Source organism: Saccoglossus kowalevskii, chromosome 21 (genome assembly GCF_978046115.1).
Source record: "Saccoglossus kowalevskii chromosome 21, keSacKowa6.1, whole genome shotgun sequence".
Taxonomy (NCBI): domain Eukaryota; kingdom Metazoa; phylum Hemichordata; class Enteropneusta; family Harrimaniidae; genus Saccoglossus; species Saccoglossus kowalevskii.
The window spans coordinates 20,533,702-20,551,367 of record NC_140661.1 but is presented as its reverse complement, the minus strand read 5'-3'; the positions used below and the strand labels follow the sequence as shown (position 1 = coordinate 20,551,367).

At 37.2% G+C, this 17,666-nt stretch overlaps 2 protein-coding genes across 2 annotated transcripts in view; both read left to right on the top strand.

The window, feature by feature from the left end:
* Positions 1 to 17,666, top strand: part of LOC144349704 (Golgi-associated plant pathogenesis-related protein 1-like) — a 63,188-nt gene that overhangs the window by 5,207 nt on the left and 40,315 nt on the right. The gene's annotated exons all lie outside the window — the stretch shown is intronic.
* LOC146729784 (uncharacterized) lies at positions 635 to 9,845 on the top strand. The gene is made up of 3 exons (XM_085494843.1): positions 635 to 657; positions 5,783 to 6,054; positions 9,137 to 9,845. The coding sequence occupies exons 2-3, from the start codon at positions 5,803 to 5,805 to the stop codon at positions 9,206 to 9,208; spliced, it is 324 nt and encodes a 107-aa protein (XP_085350969.1). The 5' UTR covers positions 635 to 657; positions 5,783 to 5,802; the 3' UTR covers positions 9,209 to 9,845.

The following is a 17,666-nucleotide window of genomic DNA, read 5'->3' as shown; positions in this document are numbered from 1 at the left end:
CTCGTTGTTTTCTTCTTCCTTTTGATAGTGCTTCCTCGCCCTGTTTGAGATGGTCTTCCAAATAAATTGCTCAATACTGAAGAAGTAATTTGATGACCCACAGTCTTTGCTCTACTCGAAGCCACTTTTTTAAAGTTTTTCCCTTGTACAACATCACATAGAATACCCAACCAGGCATCGAGCAGTGGTATTGCCACTGCTTTCAGACTTTGTGTTAACAGAGGTGCGGCCGATCTTGCCAATCCAGAAAACATACTTCCGATTCCATATCTGCGTTGCAGTCTCGCGCCCGAAAATACAGATCCTCGTCCAATCTGATTCATGTAGTCATTTCTATAAACCCCCACGTGATGAGTGTAAGGTCGATGTCTGTTCATTTTTATTTTTCTTCACACTAGTGAAGGACAAGCTTTGCAAAAACGTCCACGTTGATATGGCACCTTCTCCCCGTATCAGACCTTATATCTCCACAGTCTTGAATGTTGACGTTCGAAACAGGAGAAAGTAAAGTTTGTTGTTAGTGAGAATGACGCTATCTCCGTGGGTTCCTTCAACGTTGACTATTCTCAAGAGAGGTACGGGAACGTCACTGACCATTTGGTGTTCGACTATATTGCAATACACGTAGAGAGAATACAAACTTCTAACATCAGCAAGGTAGGGACTAGTGCGTCTTTCGTTTGTAATTTGAGGGAAATCCTAACAGTATGGCAAATCCACCAATCAAGATTACATGAGCTCATTCTTCAGCCTCTACAGTCATACTCCTTGACCTCGAATTATATGTCACCAGTATTTCATTTGGCAGACCTTTTCTTGAATCGATTTAATTTCAGTTCTCCGTGATCTCTGGGTGAGGCATCGTGAAAGATCCTATTTTCATCATGTACGACGTTGTAACACGAATTTGGGTAGTGGATGTTGGCCAACTCTACTACCCAATTGCTATCTAACGAAAGCGTTCTTGGTAGTTTGACAGTGTATTTTGTCAACGTTTTGTTTGGGAACACATCGAGCGAGCCATTACTAGGGAGCATCAACAAGAAATCCTTCCCCGACATGATGAACTTTGAAATGAATCGGGTCATCGAGTGTGTGAACCGTATTTATAAACGTTGCAAGTCCCTAATCCAAGAATTAAACGAAACATCATACCCACGCCACTTAACGAAATATTCTACGTGGCCTTTACGTTTTCTCTTGCGCAGCACTTTCTCCACAACATACAATGCATCATCGTCCTTTACTATTACTGAAGTTATTCTTCGTAGAAAGTACCTTCCAACATTTCACCGTTGTAATCTGAAATTTTGTAAACAGGTGGTTGTGTGTGTTGAGGCGTCCAACAATGTGAATACCTCTTCGGTCCAATTGGACAAGTACCATTTCGTGAAAACGTGTTTGGTTTTACTGATTCTGGCTCTGTCACCGAGTTTATAAATCTTCTTTTACTTCTTCCTCCCCTTTTTCTCTGTGCTTAGATCACCGTACAATATGTATCTGACCTTTTTCTGGTTTGCATAGATAACGAGTGAGGGTTTGGTATTTATACTTTTGTGATGGGTATTGTTGTAAGAATGTACCATGTCAATGTGATTGGTAGAGCCCATGTCAATGTGATTGTTCAAAGTTCAAATGGATGAATGGTAAGTAACCGACGATCTCACTTCTATTTATATATTTTTTTGTTTTTTTGAAGCCGTATGGGAGGGTACAGTAATCATCTTGTATCACCCGTTTGTCATACACTAAACTACGTTTTAACTTCTTCTCTATTAAATATCTCCCTTGCGCATTATTTTCCGGGATCTTTGACATGCAGAGGACCGCTTGTTCTTCGAATGAGTCGATTCATGGAGTAAAAATTAATTTCCAGTTTATTTCTGTAATTGAGGGTGAACCCTCTCACTTCACACTGTTTGGATTCCACTTTTGTCTGTTTTGTGTAGTTGGTACGCGTAAATCTTTGGTCCTCCAGATACGAAATGTGTTATGTAATTATTCGCTAGAGTTATTTCTCTCGTCAAATCTCTGAGATCACTCGTCGATGGATCCCATTCTCCAGCTTGCTGGATGTAAATGATTGAATCTGTGTCAAAGTACAAGACCCTACTACCTAATTTCTCCAGAACACTGTAGAGTTTAAGTCGGGCATGGCTCGTTGTCATGGCAGCCAGTACAACGTTCGTATTGGGTGCTTCGGTTTTCTTTATCGCAGTGCTGGACAAGACAATTTCGTCAGAGATGACAGAAAGATCTGTGACATCCTTTGTACTATCCATCAGCATTTCCAACAGTTTGGCGGCCGTTTCTACATACGTGCTCTGTCCAAAGTTTGATCTCTGTCCCAGCTTTCCCCAGAACGAGTTGAGATTTAGCTTGGCGAGAGATCTGAGGTCTGGATTGGTGGTTATCTTTCTTCTGTCCAAGACGATAACTTCTCTTTCACAGTATCTTTGAATGTAGATGGTTCGGCCTTCCTCGGTGCGACACCACTCTTGATAGCCGGAAGACTCTTGTTTAATTTTCAGAAACATGTTGATGTACTTGGTGAACAACCCTCCTTCTCCAGTCTCAGCATTGTAGGTTGCCGACTCATTGTAAGGCCAAACTTTGTATGCCTTTTTCAATTCCTGAGTGCATCAAACACACGTCAGCTGGCGTTCATTGACACCATGGTGACATTTGTCGTAATTCTTGGTTTCCACGCATTTGGAACAGAGTGGGAACATCAATTTGTTGTTCACCCTGAAAGGTAGAACTGGTATATACAATCTCCTCGTAGGTAAAACGTCGCACTTGATAATACTGAAATAGTCCGTTGGTTTGGCTATAAAGTCTTTAGTTACGACTGTCGGGTGGCCAACTGGATATCACGAGGTCTTATTGATGTATGGGTAGAGGCTGAAAAAGTCAACATACTCCAATATTTTCGCTTTCCTTGATTTCCTAATACAGACACAGGGCATTAGTACGACCGCCGAGGAAAGCCTCCCTGCCTCTGATAAGATTTGGGATATCTAAGTTTCCGACAAACCTCTTGACTTTGTGATTGTTCTTCATCAGGTTTTTGAAAATTTTGAAATTCATAGAGGGAGGTCATACTGAGTTCATTCTTGCGATTCGTCTCATTCCTTCTGGGAAAACACTTTGAGCAACCGTGGAAGTAACAACCGTAGTACTCATACAATGTTTCAGTAGAAGCATCATATCCATCTACGTAATAAGGTCCGATTTTCCCTGAAAACTGGTAATTTTTGTGATGACATTGTAGTGTTTAGTTTTCAGAAACAGATATATGTCTTTGGAACCGTCTGCAGCATCGCCCAAAAAGATAATTGAGTCAAAATGATCGTGCGACAATACGTGTATTCTGAAATCAGGTAACATGCTCTGGAATTTTTAATCTCTTCGATGCCACATGGACCCTGTTCGACTCTGATCTTTCGTAAAAGTTCTCTAGCTCTGATGGTTTGCATAGAGTAGCTGACATTTTTTTTTCTACATAGAATTTCACACCGATGGTAGATTCTCGTCTTTTGTGGCGTGTGCCATATGGCGACCACGATCGCTCTTGCGCAAGACAACTGGTCATCGGAAATGATTTCAATGACAGATTTGGAATTTCTCAACTTGTCTGCGATCTTTGTATCAAACTGTCGCTTCCTCTCACGTGTTTTTCCGGCACCAAGGGGCATTTCAACAGATATAGTTTTCATTGTTTAAGTTGGGTACGTAAGTAAGTAAATAAATAAGTAACCCCCGATGGGTAGGCGTGTTCATTTCTCCATATATAGGGTACAGACCAGGTACATGTAGAACTATAAAAAAAAGAAAAAAAAGGAATCTCAATGGACTTCACATGTTTTACCAAGTATACTTACGTTATGTGTGAACTGGAGCCAGATTTAATAAGAAATTTCAATTTCTGTTTGAAATCTGGAGTAGCTATGCTGCTGGCTGGAGACTGGCTGTGTCAATGGATTGAAACCACTGCTGTAGATAGAACACTAAAACGGCAGTGTCAGCGGATAATTAGTTGGGTGCACGCTCTCTGCATAAACGGAAATGATGGCTTTGTTTATTTGGCCAATGTCGACGAGCAACAGATTTCCTGTACTCACTTTCTTGTGTGATCACCATCCCTCAACGGTCTGACGTATCGGCATTGTCATCGGTTAAGTAGTTGAAACTCTTTCGCGTTGATGCAAATATTTCAGCGAGGTTGGTCATAATATGACCTAGACTTGCTTGCAGTCTGTTGCGATTCTGATGAAAAATTCTTGAAAAATAAATATAAATTGCGTAAATGAGAGGTGAATGCAAAAGTCCTGTAATTTTTCACCGGCTACAGAGTCGCAGATTTTTCTTTGCCTTTGGCATCATTGCGTTAGTAAGATGGTGATGTTAAAGTATAATATAGACTTGGAAAATAAAACAATTTCTCAGACAATAATGCTGACAATGGACGTTAGATAAATACGCATTTTTGCAACAGGAAGCTTGTCATGCGTTATATCAAAATCGTCAACAACAGAGTACTATTATACATATCACATGTAACTAGTATAATCATTATGCAAATATTAATGAGACGGTAGTAGTGTTAGCCTTTGAGCACTGGTCTTTCCGAAATTTCGAAAAGCTGGGATGATGTATCAAGGTACAAAATAACCGTTTTATCAATTATTGAAAAATCAAGAAAAAAAAGTAAATTTTCCTTCCCGCTACATTAAGATAAAAATGAATCATCAAAATACTGACCATTATGATGCAAAAATAATTACATTCATACCACAAACCAACGCCTTTTTGTTTAATTTTCATTTGTTTGGTCCCACAATTTGTCTTCCATGTGCTTGCTGATCACCAAACAGTGCGCATGTCGCCGGTACATAGTGATTGCACACTTTTTTTTACCGTATCATTTTTACCATTTAGAACTTAATTTTTTATCAACCCTTACACTGTAAATGAGAAGCAATATTATGGGCATAGACCATTGGGATTCATGCTTTTGGACCAACCAACCACTGGGAATTGTGCTCTATGCAGAGTGACATTGCGACCCTTAGTGCAATAATCGACATTCGGCGAGTCGCACAATCACGTCGACTTACTATTTTCTATGCCAATTTATAACAAAATCAGAATGTCTCTCATAGCATGAAAACGATAACGTATTCTTTAAAAACGCAAAGACTCATGGGTAGACGCTTTCCTCCTGTTTTTCAAAAAAACAAAAAAACTCGAACTAATGGCTAATGTTTACAACATGAAAACAGAAAGTAAAAATGAATCCATTACCTTATTTTATCAGTAGACGTCATTTCATCCCATGTAATGAGTGTAGGTCGTTTAGACATGTTGGAGCTATGAATTCACAGTCTAAATATGCTCGAACGAATTTGTGTTTTTGATAACAGGCCTGACACCCTCAAACGCCTTAGATAGCAGACATTCATATTCCCCTGGATACAGGAACAGATGGGATATGTTTAATTTACTATAAACATCTGTGTGGTCTGATAAAATTGGATTATGGTGCCAGGCAGATGCGTTCATCAGCGTTCATCTTTCATCCTTCTAGTAAACAAAACAACCTTGGGACGTTTATCTACGTCATCACCAAGTTTAATGATTCTGTGGAATGTGCTTGTGGCTTGTCTTTTTCAAAACTTGTCTGAATAAATATTCCACCCCAATTAGGTGTAACGTCCAATCAGCGACGTAGATTTAGAACTTGAACACATGATTTGAGTATTACAATTCATTTCTATAGTTGACTACCATTGCTGCAAGATGGTCTCGAATCAGCTCCACACATACCTAAATGATTTCTCAGTACAGGACGTGATACCTTTGACATATGATCAAAGTACCGCTACTACTGCTACACCACAGCCCGATGTTTCTGAAAATTCAACTCGCCATATTAAACGATGCAAAGTCACAAATGCGCTGCCTACACCTAAATCATCTGACAGTGGTACAACGCGTCCATCAGCTGGTGACGACTATGTAACACGTCCAACAGCCAGGTACCTCCAAGAGGTGAGAACATTTACACGTATCTGCTGTGCCCCGTCAAAAATCTGTACGTCACCGTAAACTCGTTTCACCAGCATACTTGTATACATATTCGTGAGTACTATAACGGCTGTCCTACAAAGCGCGATGTATCCTTAATTATGAACCAGTTCAGAGTGTTGAATGACATTTTACCTCAAATCAACTGTGTTGTCAGATATGTTCGTTTATTTCAAAATCCAAATATTTGTTGCTCATTTTCCTGACCCCTCTCCCCCTGCTGTTTATATAGATTCGTCCAGAGTGGACGCGACTAAAAAGATGTAGGTATGATCCCTCTCACCCTGCTGTTATATAGATTCGTCCAGAGTGGCACGACTATCAAATTCCAGGCAGTTTATGTATATGTATATATATGTTTATTCAGTACCATTGGCCATAGGCCATAATGTACACACTTAAATGTAACACAAATAAATAAATCGTTTGACAAGAATAATCACTGCTACTGCTTGTCTGAATATTACAAATTTATACTTCACCTATGAATACCAAATTAAATTTATATTTCAGTTAAATTTCCCTCCAACAAACTATGACGTTTTTGTAAAGAGTAGAATACGTATTTTGCAAGATTTTGTATTATATGTGTATTTTCAGATTGCAGTAGCAAAATAAATTTCCATTCAAGCGCTGGGCAATAGTAAAACTTGTGTATAAAACGAGTTCTAATTTCCTCAAATTTGGGGCATTGTAATAGAAAGTGGAACTCGTTTTCAATGAGATTACAACCAAGAGGACACAATCTTTGGTCAAGTGGTATTCCCTTTTCAATCATGAGCTCATGTGCAGATATTCTAAAACAAGCGAGAGATTTTCTAAAAACACTTATAGTAATAGAATCCAGATATTTTTCCCCGGCTAATAATTTTTTAAATTTAGAATAAGTGCATAATTTTGAACTATTACCAATCTGATCATGCCACTGTTGCTGGGAAATATCTAGACACCGTTGGTTAAACTGTAGCAGAAAACAATTTGGGTTATTAACATACTGGCTTTCACATACGTGTGCAAAACCAAAATTACATAACAAATCCTTAACATATGTTGCCCAACAATTGAATCCCCTTTGTACCCTGTCATATTGATAGCCATAACATTCTTTTACTAAAACAGAGGAATCACCACCTATACATTTTAACCAATACCGAATTATTTCTTTGTTCACATGTGTTCTAATTAGATGTCTTCCCAACTCCCCCCTCACAGCAGAGTTTGTGGCCTTTGGGTGTACCCCTAAAACAAATTTACAAAATTTATGATGAACTGTATCTATATCGTAAGATTTAAATGTTCCCCATATTGCACTGCCATAAAGCAGGATTGGGAGAATTTTGCAGTCAAAAACACGAAATGCAATAGCTGGTTTGAACCCATCATATTTGTAAAGAATACTTTTAATACTGTGCATGGCTTTCGTTGCTTGTTCAGCAATGTGTTTTTGGGCCTGATACCAGATACCTGAACTAGAAAAAAGAACCCCCAAATAGTTATATTTTGAGACTATTTCAATTTCATTCCCGTTCCAAAACCACTTTTCAGATTTCTTTAGTCTACCCGATTTGCGAAAAACAACAATTTTTGATTTATTCAAATTTACTGTTAACCTCCATCTTTTACAGTAATTTGCTAATCTATTTAGAAGACGCTGTAGACCAATGGGAGATTTACTAAATAATGCGAGGTCATCAGCATATAATAGATACATTAATTTTAAAGTGTTTACATAGATTACAGTTTCAACACCTTGTGTAAGAGCCTTTTCTATATCATTTATATAAAAACAAAAAAGTAATGGGGAAATAACTGAGCCTTGTTGCAGGCCTGTTCCAATTTTAAACAGATCAGTCACACCATGTGGGGTTTTAACTACTGCCTTAACATGTGTATACATTGAGAACAAAGTTGTTAATAGTCTGCCTCTCATTCCTGCCTTTGTTAATTTATAAAATAGTGAAATATGGTGGACCCTATCAAATGCTTTTTCATAATCTATAAAAGCACAATATAATCGACTATTGAGATGAAATACATATTTATCAATAATTGTGCTCAGAATAAACATATTATCTAATGTGCTTCGTTTCTTTCTAAAACCACTCTGATTTTCAACAATTCTACTATATTTATCAAACCATACTGTCAATCTTTCTGTCAGGATATTCATATATATTTTACTAATAACATTTAAAAGCATAATGCTCCGATAATTTTCAGGGTTATCCTTATGCCCTTTTTTATACACTGGTGTTATTAATCCAATTGCCCACTTTTCAGGAAAATAACCTTGTTCAAGTAATACATTAAATAAAATAAATAACATTTCAACAATTTTCTGTGGTGCATCTTTCCAAAATTCCGAAGAAATTCCATCTTGCCCAGGGGCTTTATTATTTTTTAGTTTCTTTATGCTCTTTTTAATTTCCTCTTGTGTGATAGGGCAGTCAAGGTCAGTATTATCAACCTCTGTGTTCTCAATGTCATCAAAATTTAACCTTGTTACATAATCATTTACTGAATCAAAAAAATCCGCCATATCCTCATCCCCTATAAAATTGTTATTAAACAGATGTTTAAAATAATCATGCCACTCTTTCTGGGTAATAATTTTAGACACATTTTCGTTTCGTTGTCGAAATTTCTGCCAAAATTGCCGTGAGTTTGAATAAGCAGCTAAGTTTACAAGTTCATTTTGTCTCATTTCCAGATAATTTAACTTTTTCTCCTTAATCAATTTTCTATATTTCTTTTTTAATTTTAAGTAATATTCCAAACTTTTCCCATTTTGAGAATTTCTAAACTGATTTAGTGCACGTAATACTTCTTTTTTAGTTGCCGATCACTCTTTATCGAACCATAAATTTTCTCTCTTTTCTCTCTTTTTAATATTATTCCAGGCAGTTTAGTCAATTCGTTAGCGAGTTTGCAAACTGATACTTTTGAGACTGATGTAAATACAGTTCAATCTGCTAAACGTTTACCAGTGATTAACATTATTATGCATGAAATTGTATATAAATATTTTCTTTGTATTTGTTCACAGACAACAGGAAACCAAAAAAAACTGGTTATAAAATCGTCGCTGAATTCATCTCTACACAAGTACGTCGTATAATTCAAGCCAATTGCCTCAGGTGTGAGATAGAACATCCTTCACAAAGCAGCATTTTATGGATTTGCCGATGAAGATAGTCAGATTAATGTATTTGTCTTTACATTGACCAAGCTTTGTCCGAAATTGATAGTGGTAAAATTGCCATGTGTTACGATGAATTTCAACGCATTCATCCAGATTTGGTTTGAAAATTTTCCAAGCAGTATACCCGTATGCTCTTTCGGCGATATAAATCAAACCACGAAATGTGTTTAGTCTGCTGTGAAATCACGTTATCAACACGCGAAATGGATTCCCAACTCTTTGACACCATAAAACAGCATATATAGAATAAGCATGCCAATCATACATTATCAGTCATTCTCTGTAGTACAGTGAAATGTAAGACACTCAGTGTGTTTTCTACTGACCCCTAACCCTATCCCATTTATTATTGTTTTTATTTTTATTATTATTATTATTATTAGAATTATTAGGATTATTATTATATAATCGATTCTGGTTCTGTGAATACTTAATCGTGTTTGAAAATGAATACTCATTTCTATTCTTATATTACTCAGTTTTATTCCATTTTTGTTATTATTTACTCATTGACAAAAAAAATGTATATTCCATGTCACTGATCTTAGTAGTTTTACCCATCTTTTGTGTAATAAACTCTGTTAGTTTTCAAAATGACGTGTATTTATTAGCGTGTGTGTGTGTGTGTGTGTTGGTGTAGACGTAGAAGTAGCGTCAGTAGTCCAGACATACACAAACAAAGTGGAGCCCTTTGTACAATGTTTCATAATTTATATTAATATTTAATCGAATTTAAGTCAGGTTTGCGAAGCTTAGGTTTAGTATCGGGGAAGGTATGGTTCAGTTTATATTAATATAATTGTACCATACCTAACCCCGATACTAAACCTAAGCTTCGCAAACATTTCTATGTTCAGTCACAGGATATTCAACTCTAGTTTAATTAAACTTAATTAAAGTGCAATTCTCCTTTGTATTGCATTGTAAACTCCAATTAAAACGCAACCCTATATAGGAACGCGTTTTAATCGAGTTCATATCGCAACTATATTAAAAGTTAATTCAACTATATTAAAAGTTAATCCAATGGTGGCTCCACAATTCATGGGACACCTGCATGTGTGTGTGAGCGCCCTCTACGATACATTCTGAAAAATCTTTCGTGACGTCCATGCTCGCCCAATTAAAAAATAATTTATGCAAATGTATTCACGATGACCTCGTTACGATCTCGTATTCACATCTATTTTATGTTTGGAAATGCATTCACAGTATCACATTGTGACGTCATACTCATGCAAATTAAGGCCATAGTCACTCATTTATGCTAATTCATGCACGAATTACATTGTGACGTCATCATTTATGCTAATCTATGCACGGTCCCCATTGTGTCGTCATCCATCCCCGTATGACGTCATCGCATCCGAGTATGAACAGCGCCCCCATGGTCGTATCTATAGTGCATCCTAAACTACTGAAGTACTATATGTTTGGGGCTCAAAGTTTATAGTGACATGTGCTTTGGAAGGCATATGCACGTCACACGAGTGTGTTTAGTACTCTAATGCGAACTGTGGCGTATAGCTGCGCCCGATAGGAGCGCACAGAGTGCCGTCGTGTGTGATAGAATAGAATGTCAGGTCATTCTAAAGTTTTTTTGACAGTTTTATATTAATCATTATAACTCCTCCATTGACATTAACTCAGTTCAAATCTCTCTCTCTCTCTCTCTCTCTCTCTCTCTCTATATATATATATATATATATATTCAAATAAGCATGAACCACTAATTTGACAGGGAAGTGATACTTATAATGCAGCAAGCTGTTCTAATTGCTGTTGTGGTAGAGTTTTTCTATTTTCCTGTCAAATGCATTTATTGGTCCACTGAAAAATGAAAATAATGTTCCCTGTAACTTAGACTCTTATTGATCAAGGCATTTTAAAAATCATGGGTGTTAACTCCCCTCAAGTTATGACCCGTTGTCCCCTACAGAATAATGGTTGCATCTAATATTAAAATAAAGATGGCGGAGTATAGCGTTGATTCATCTCGTTCTACTCTGGATTACTTGGAGTCAATAAAGATCCTAGAAAGTTAGTATTTATATGCCTGTGTGTTTTTTTTTGTTTGTTTTTCACTGTCTTTGACTTTCCCAGTATGTTTGTTGCTGTTGACAACAATTCAGTCCTCTGCCAGGCTTCAGTCAATGTTTTTCTTCACTACCTACCCAACTCCTCGTCGGGCACTATGTAGCTGGTGTGGTATATTTATCACAGACAGTAGGGCAATTGTCACATTTAGTGCTCCAAGAAAATATTCTCTGTCCATGTGTATTAATATAAATAGATGCAGTTTCTTTGACTTGAATAACATTCACTGGCTTCGTACATACAGGTATACTGGTTTACCTGTTTCTAGTTGAAATATAGCCAATCTTATTAACCAAGACAGTTGGACATTTGCCACATGTCACAACACTCATTTCCAAGTGCCATAGCTTGAAACAAGTAGTCAAATCCGATATTGGCTGGAGCTTTAGTTTATATGGACATGGTAAATGGCAAACTAGATGGTCAGAAAGTAATAAAAATAATCACAGCTTTACTCCACCCACCCCACTATGAAGTAAAAGGCTGTTTCTAAGGCCATGTATGATGGTTTCATTTTACTTATGGAAAACAATTTTAATTATAAACTTCTATGCTCCTGTACCCAACCGTGGGGCTTCATCACACTAAACAACAGGTGTCACTATTACTAAGATAAATGTACTTTTTTTCATTAAAATTACTGAATTCTTATACTTATGTACTAAGACGCTAGTTAACATTTAATATCAGGCAATGCATTGGTTCATTACCCTGGCTACGTGTTAAAATGGTTTTGAATTCATTTTGGATAAGTACGTACATAACCGACCAATCTTGGACTTTATTTCAATATGTTGGTCAGGGTTCTGACCCTGTGTATTTTTCGGTGGGTACCGTTTAATTTCACTACCCTGGCTACGTGTTAGAATGGGTATGAATTCATTTTGGATAAGTACGTACATAACCAACCAATCTTGGACTTTATTTCAATATGTTGGTCAGGGTTCTGACCCTGTGTATTTTTCGGTGGGTACCGTTTAATTTCACTACCCTGGCTACGTGTTAAAATGGGTATGAATTCATTTTGGATAAGTACGTACATAACCGACCAATCTTGGACTTTATTTCAATATGTTGGTCATTGTTCTGACCCTGTGTATTTTTCGGTGGGTACCGTTTAATTTCACTACCCTGGCTACGTGTTAAAATGGGTATGAATTCATTTTGGATAAGTACGTACATAACCGACCAATCTTGGACTTTATTTCAATATGTTGGTCAGGGTTTTGACCCTGTGTATTTTTCGGTTGGTACCGTTTAATTTCACTACCCTGGCTACGTGTTAAAATGGGTATGAATTCACTCTGGATAAGTACGTACATAACCGACCAATCTTGGACTTTATTTTGCATGCAGGTAAGGTACACCTACAGACATAACTGTGGACATTCAGTTCTTTTTATTTAGATCATGGCAATTTTTTGGTCAGAGCGCCCTCTAGTATTGTGGAGAATCATGTTCATTTGGAATGCTCTGATTGGATGGAAGTTCAAGCCTAGCAAGGTGTGATAGAATTGGCATGTTATGTTCAGATTCAAATAAGCATGAACCACTAATTTGACAGGGAAGTGATACTTATAATGCAGCAAGCTGTTCTAATTGCTGTTGTGGTAGAGTTTTTCTATTTTCCTGTCAAATGCATTTATTGGTCCACTGAAAAATGAAAATAATGTTCCCTGTAACTTAGACTCTTATTGATCAAGGCATTTTAAAAATCATGGGTGTTAACTCCCCTCAAGTTATGACCCGTTGTCCCCTACAGAATAATGGTTGCATCTAATATTAAAATAAAGATGGCGGAGTATAGCGTTGATTCATCTCGTTCTACTCTGGATTACTTGGAGTCAATAAAGATCCTAGAAAGTTAGTATTTATATGCCTGTGTGTTTTTTTTGTTTGTTTTTCACTGTCTTTGACTTTCCCAGTATGTTTGTTGCTGTTGACAACAATTCAGTCCTCTGCCAGGCTTCAGTCAATGTTTTTCTTCACTACCTACCCAACTCCTCGTCGGGCACTATGTAGCTGGTGTGGTATATTTATCACAGACAGTAGGGCAATTGTCACATTTAGTGCTCCAAGAAAATATTCTCTGTCCATGTGTATTTATATAAATAGATGCAGTTTCTTTGACTTGAATAACATTCACTGGCTTCGTACATACAGGTATACTGGTTTACCTGTTTCTAGTTGAAATATAGCCAATCTTATTAACCAAGACAGTTGGACATTTGCCACATGTCACAACACTCATTTCCAAGTGCCATAGCTTGAAACAAGTAGTCAAATCCGATATTGGCTGGAGCTTTAGTTTATATGGACATGGTAAATGGCAAACTAGATGGTCAGAAAGTAAGAAAAATAATCACAGCTTTACTCCACCCACCCCACTATGAAGTAAAAGGCTGTTTATAAGGCCATGTATGATGGTTTCATTTTTCTTATGGAAAACAATTTTAATTATAAACTTCTATGCTCCTGTACCCAACCGTGGGGGTTCATCACACTAAACAACAGGTGTCACTATTACTAAGATAAATGTACTTTTTTTTCATTAAAATTACTAAATTCTTATACTTATGTACTAAGACGCTAGTTATCATTTAATATCAGGCAATGCATTGGTTCATTACCCTGGCTACGTGTTAAAATGGTTTTGAATTCATTTTGGATAAGTACGTACATAACCGACCAATCTTGGACTTTATTTCAATATGTTGGTCAGGGTTCTGACCCTGTGTATTTTTCGGTGGGTACCGTTTAATTTCACTACCCTGGCTACGTGTTAGAATGGGTATGAATTCATTTTGGATAAGTACGTACATAACCAACCAATCTTGGACTTTATTTCAATATGTTGGTCAGGGTTCTGACCCTGTGTATTTTTCGGTGGGTACCGTTTAATTTCACTACCCTGGCTACGTGTTAAAATGGGTATGAATTCATTTTGGATAAGTACGTACATAACCGACCAATCTTGGACTTTATTTCAATATGTTGGTCAGGGTTCTGACCCTGTGTATTTTTCGGTGGGTACCGTTTAATTTCACTACCCTGGCTACGTGTTAAAATGGGTATGAATTCATTTTGGATAAGTACGTACATAACCGACCAATCTTGGACTTTATTTCAATATGTTGGTCAGGGTTCTGACCCTGTGTATTTTTCGGTGGGTACCGTTTAATTTCACTACCCTGGCTACGTGTTAAAATGGGTATGAATTCACTCTGGATAAGTACGTACATAACCGACCAATCTTGGATTTTATTTTGCATGCAGGTAAGGTACACCTACAGACATAACTGTGGACATAATGCTTATACTTATGTACTAAGACGTTAGTTAACATTTAATATCAGGCAATGCATTGGTTCATTACCCTGGCTACGTGTTAAAATGGTTATGAATTCATTTTGGATAAGTACGTGCATAACCGACCAATCTTGGACTTTATTTCAATATGTTGGTCAGGGTTCTGACCCTGTGTATTTTTCGGTGGGTACCGTTTAATTTCACTACCCTGGCTACGTGTTAAAATGGGTATGAATTCATTTTGGATAAGTACGTACATAACCGACCAATCTTGGACTTTATTTCAAGATGTTGGTCAAGGTTCTGACCCTGTGTATTTTTCGGTGGGTACCGTTTAATTTCACTACCCTGGCTACGTGTTAAAATGGGTATGAATTCACTCTGGATAAGTACGTACATAACCGACCAATCTTGGACTTTATTTTGCATGCAGGTAAGGTACACCTACAGACATAACTGTGGACATAATGCTTATACTTATGTACTAAGACGTTAGTTAACATTTAATATCAGGCAATGCATTGATTCATTACCCTGGCTACGTGTTAAAATGGTTATGAATTCATTTTGGATAAGTACGTACATAACCGACCAATCTTGGACTTTATTTCAATATGTTGGTCAGAGTTCTGACCCTGTGTATTTTTCGGTGGGTACCGTTTAATTTCACTACCCTGGCTACGTGTTAAAATGGGTATGAATTCATTTTGGATAAGTACGTACATAACCGACCAATCTTGGACTTTATTTCAATATGTTGGTCAGGGTTCTGAACCTGTGTATTTTTCGGTGGGTACCGTTTAATTTCACTACCCTGGCTACGTGTTAAAATGGGTATGAATTCACTCTGGATAAGTACGTACATAACCGACCAATCTTGGACTTTATTTTGCATGCAGGTAAGGTACACCTACAGACATAACTGTGGACATTCAGTTCTTTTTATTTAGATCATGGCAATTTTTTGGTCAGAGCGCCCTCTAGTATTGTGGAGAATCATGTTCATTTGGAATGCTCTGATTGGATGGAAGTTCAAGCCTAGCAAGGTGTGATAGAATTGGCATGTTATGTTCAGATTCAAATAAGCATGAACCACTAATTTGACAGGGAAGTGATACTTATAATGCAGCAAGCTGTTCTAATTGCTGTTGTGGTAGAGTTTTTCTATTTTCCTGTCAAATGCATTTATTGGTCCACTGAAAAATGAAAATAATGTTCCCTGTAACTTAGACTCTTATTGATCAAGGCATTTTAAAAATCATGGGTGTTAACTCCCCTCAAGTTATGACCCGTTGTCCCCTACATAATAATGGTTGCATCTAATATTAAAATAAAGATGGCGGAGTATAGCGTTGATTCATCTCGTTCTACTCTTGATTACTTGGAGTCAATAAAGATCCTAGAAAGTTAGTATTTATATGGCTGTGTGTTTTTGTTTGTTTGTTTTTTCACTGTCTTTGACTTTCCCAGTATGTTTGTTGCTGTTGACAACAATTCAGTCCTCTGCCAGGCTTCAGTCAATGTTTTTCTTCACTACCTACCCAACTCCTCGTCGGGCACTATGTAGCTGGTGTGGTATATTTATCACAGACAGTAGGGCAATTGTCACATTTAGTGCTCCAAGAAAATATTCTCTGTCCATGTGTATTTATATAAATAGATGCAGTTTCTTTGGCTTGAATAACATTCACTGGCTTCGTACATACAGGTATACTGGTTTACCTGTTTCTAGTTGAAATATAGCCAATCTTATTAACCAAGACAGTTGGACATTTGCCACATGTCAAAACACTCATTTCCAAGTGCCATAGCTTGAAAAAAGTAGTCAAATCTGATATTGGCTGGAGCTTTAGTTTATATGAACATGGTAAATGGCAAACTAGATGGTCAGAAAGTAATAAAAATAATCACAGCTTTACTCCACCCACCCCACTATGAAGTAAAAGGCTGTTTATAAGGCCATGTATGATGGTTTCATTTTTCTTATGGAAAACAATTTTAATTATAAACTTCTATGCTCCTGTACCCAACCGTGGGGGTTCATCACACTAAACAACAGGTGTCACTATTACTAAGATAAATGTACTTTTTTTAATTAAAATTACTGAATTCTTATACTTATGTACTAAGACGTTAGTTAACATTTAATATCAGGCAATGCATTGGTTCATTACCCTGGCTACGTGTTAAAATGGTTATGAATTCATTTTGGATAAGTACGTACATAACCGACCAGTCTTGGACTTTATTTCAATATGTTGGTCAGGGTTCTGACCCTGTGTATTTTTCGGTGGGTACCATTTAATTTCACTACCCTGGCTACGTGTTAAAATGGGTATGAATTCATTTTGGATAAGTACGTACATAACCGACCAATCTTGGACTTTATTTCAATATGTTGGTCAGGGTTCTGACCCTGTGTATTTTTCGGTGGGTACCGTTTAAATTCACTACCCTGGCTACGTGTTAAAATGGGTATGAATTCATTTTGGATAAGTATGTACATAACCGACCAATCTTGGACTTTATTTCAATATGTTGGTCAGGGTGTTGACCCTGTGTATTTTCCGGTGGGTACCGTTTAATTTCACTACCCTGGATACGTGTTAAAATGGGTATGAATTCACTCTGGATAAGTACGTACATAACCGACCAATCTTGGACTTTACTTTGCATGCAGGTAAGGTACACTTACAGACATAACTGTGGACATTCAGTTCTTTTTATTTAGATCATGGCAATTTTGCGGTCAGAGCGCCCTCTAGTATTGTGGAGAATCATGTTCATTTGGAATGCTCTGATTGGATGGAAGTTCAAGCCTAGCAAGGTGTGATAGAATTGGCCTGTTATGTTCAGATTCAAATAAGCATGAACAACTAATTTGACAGGGAAGTGATACTTATAATGCAGCAAGCTGTTCTAATTGCTGTTGTGGTAGAGTTTTTCTATTGTCCTGTCAAATGCATTT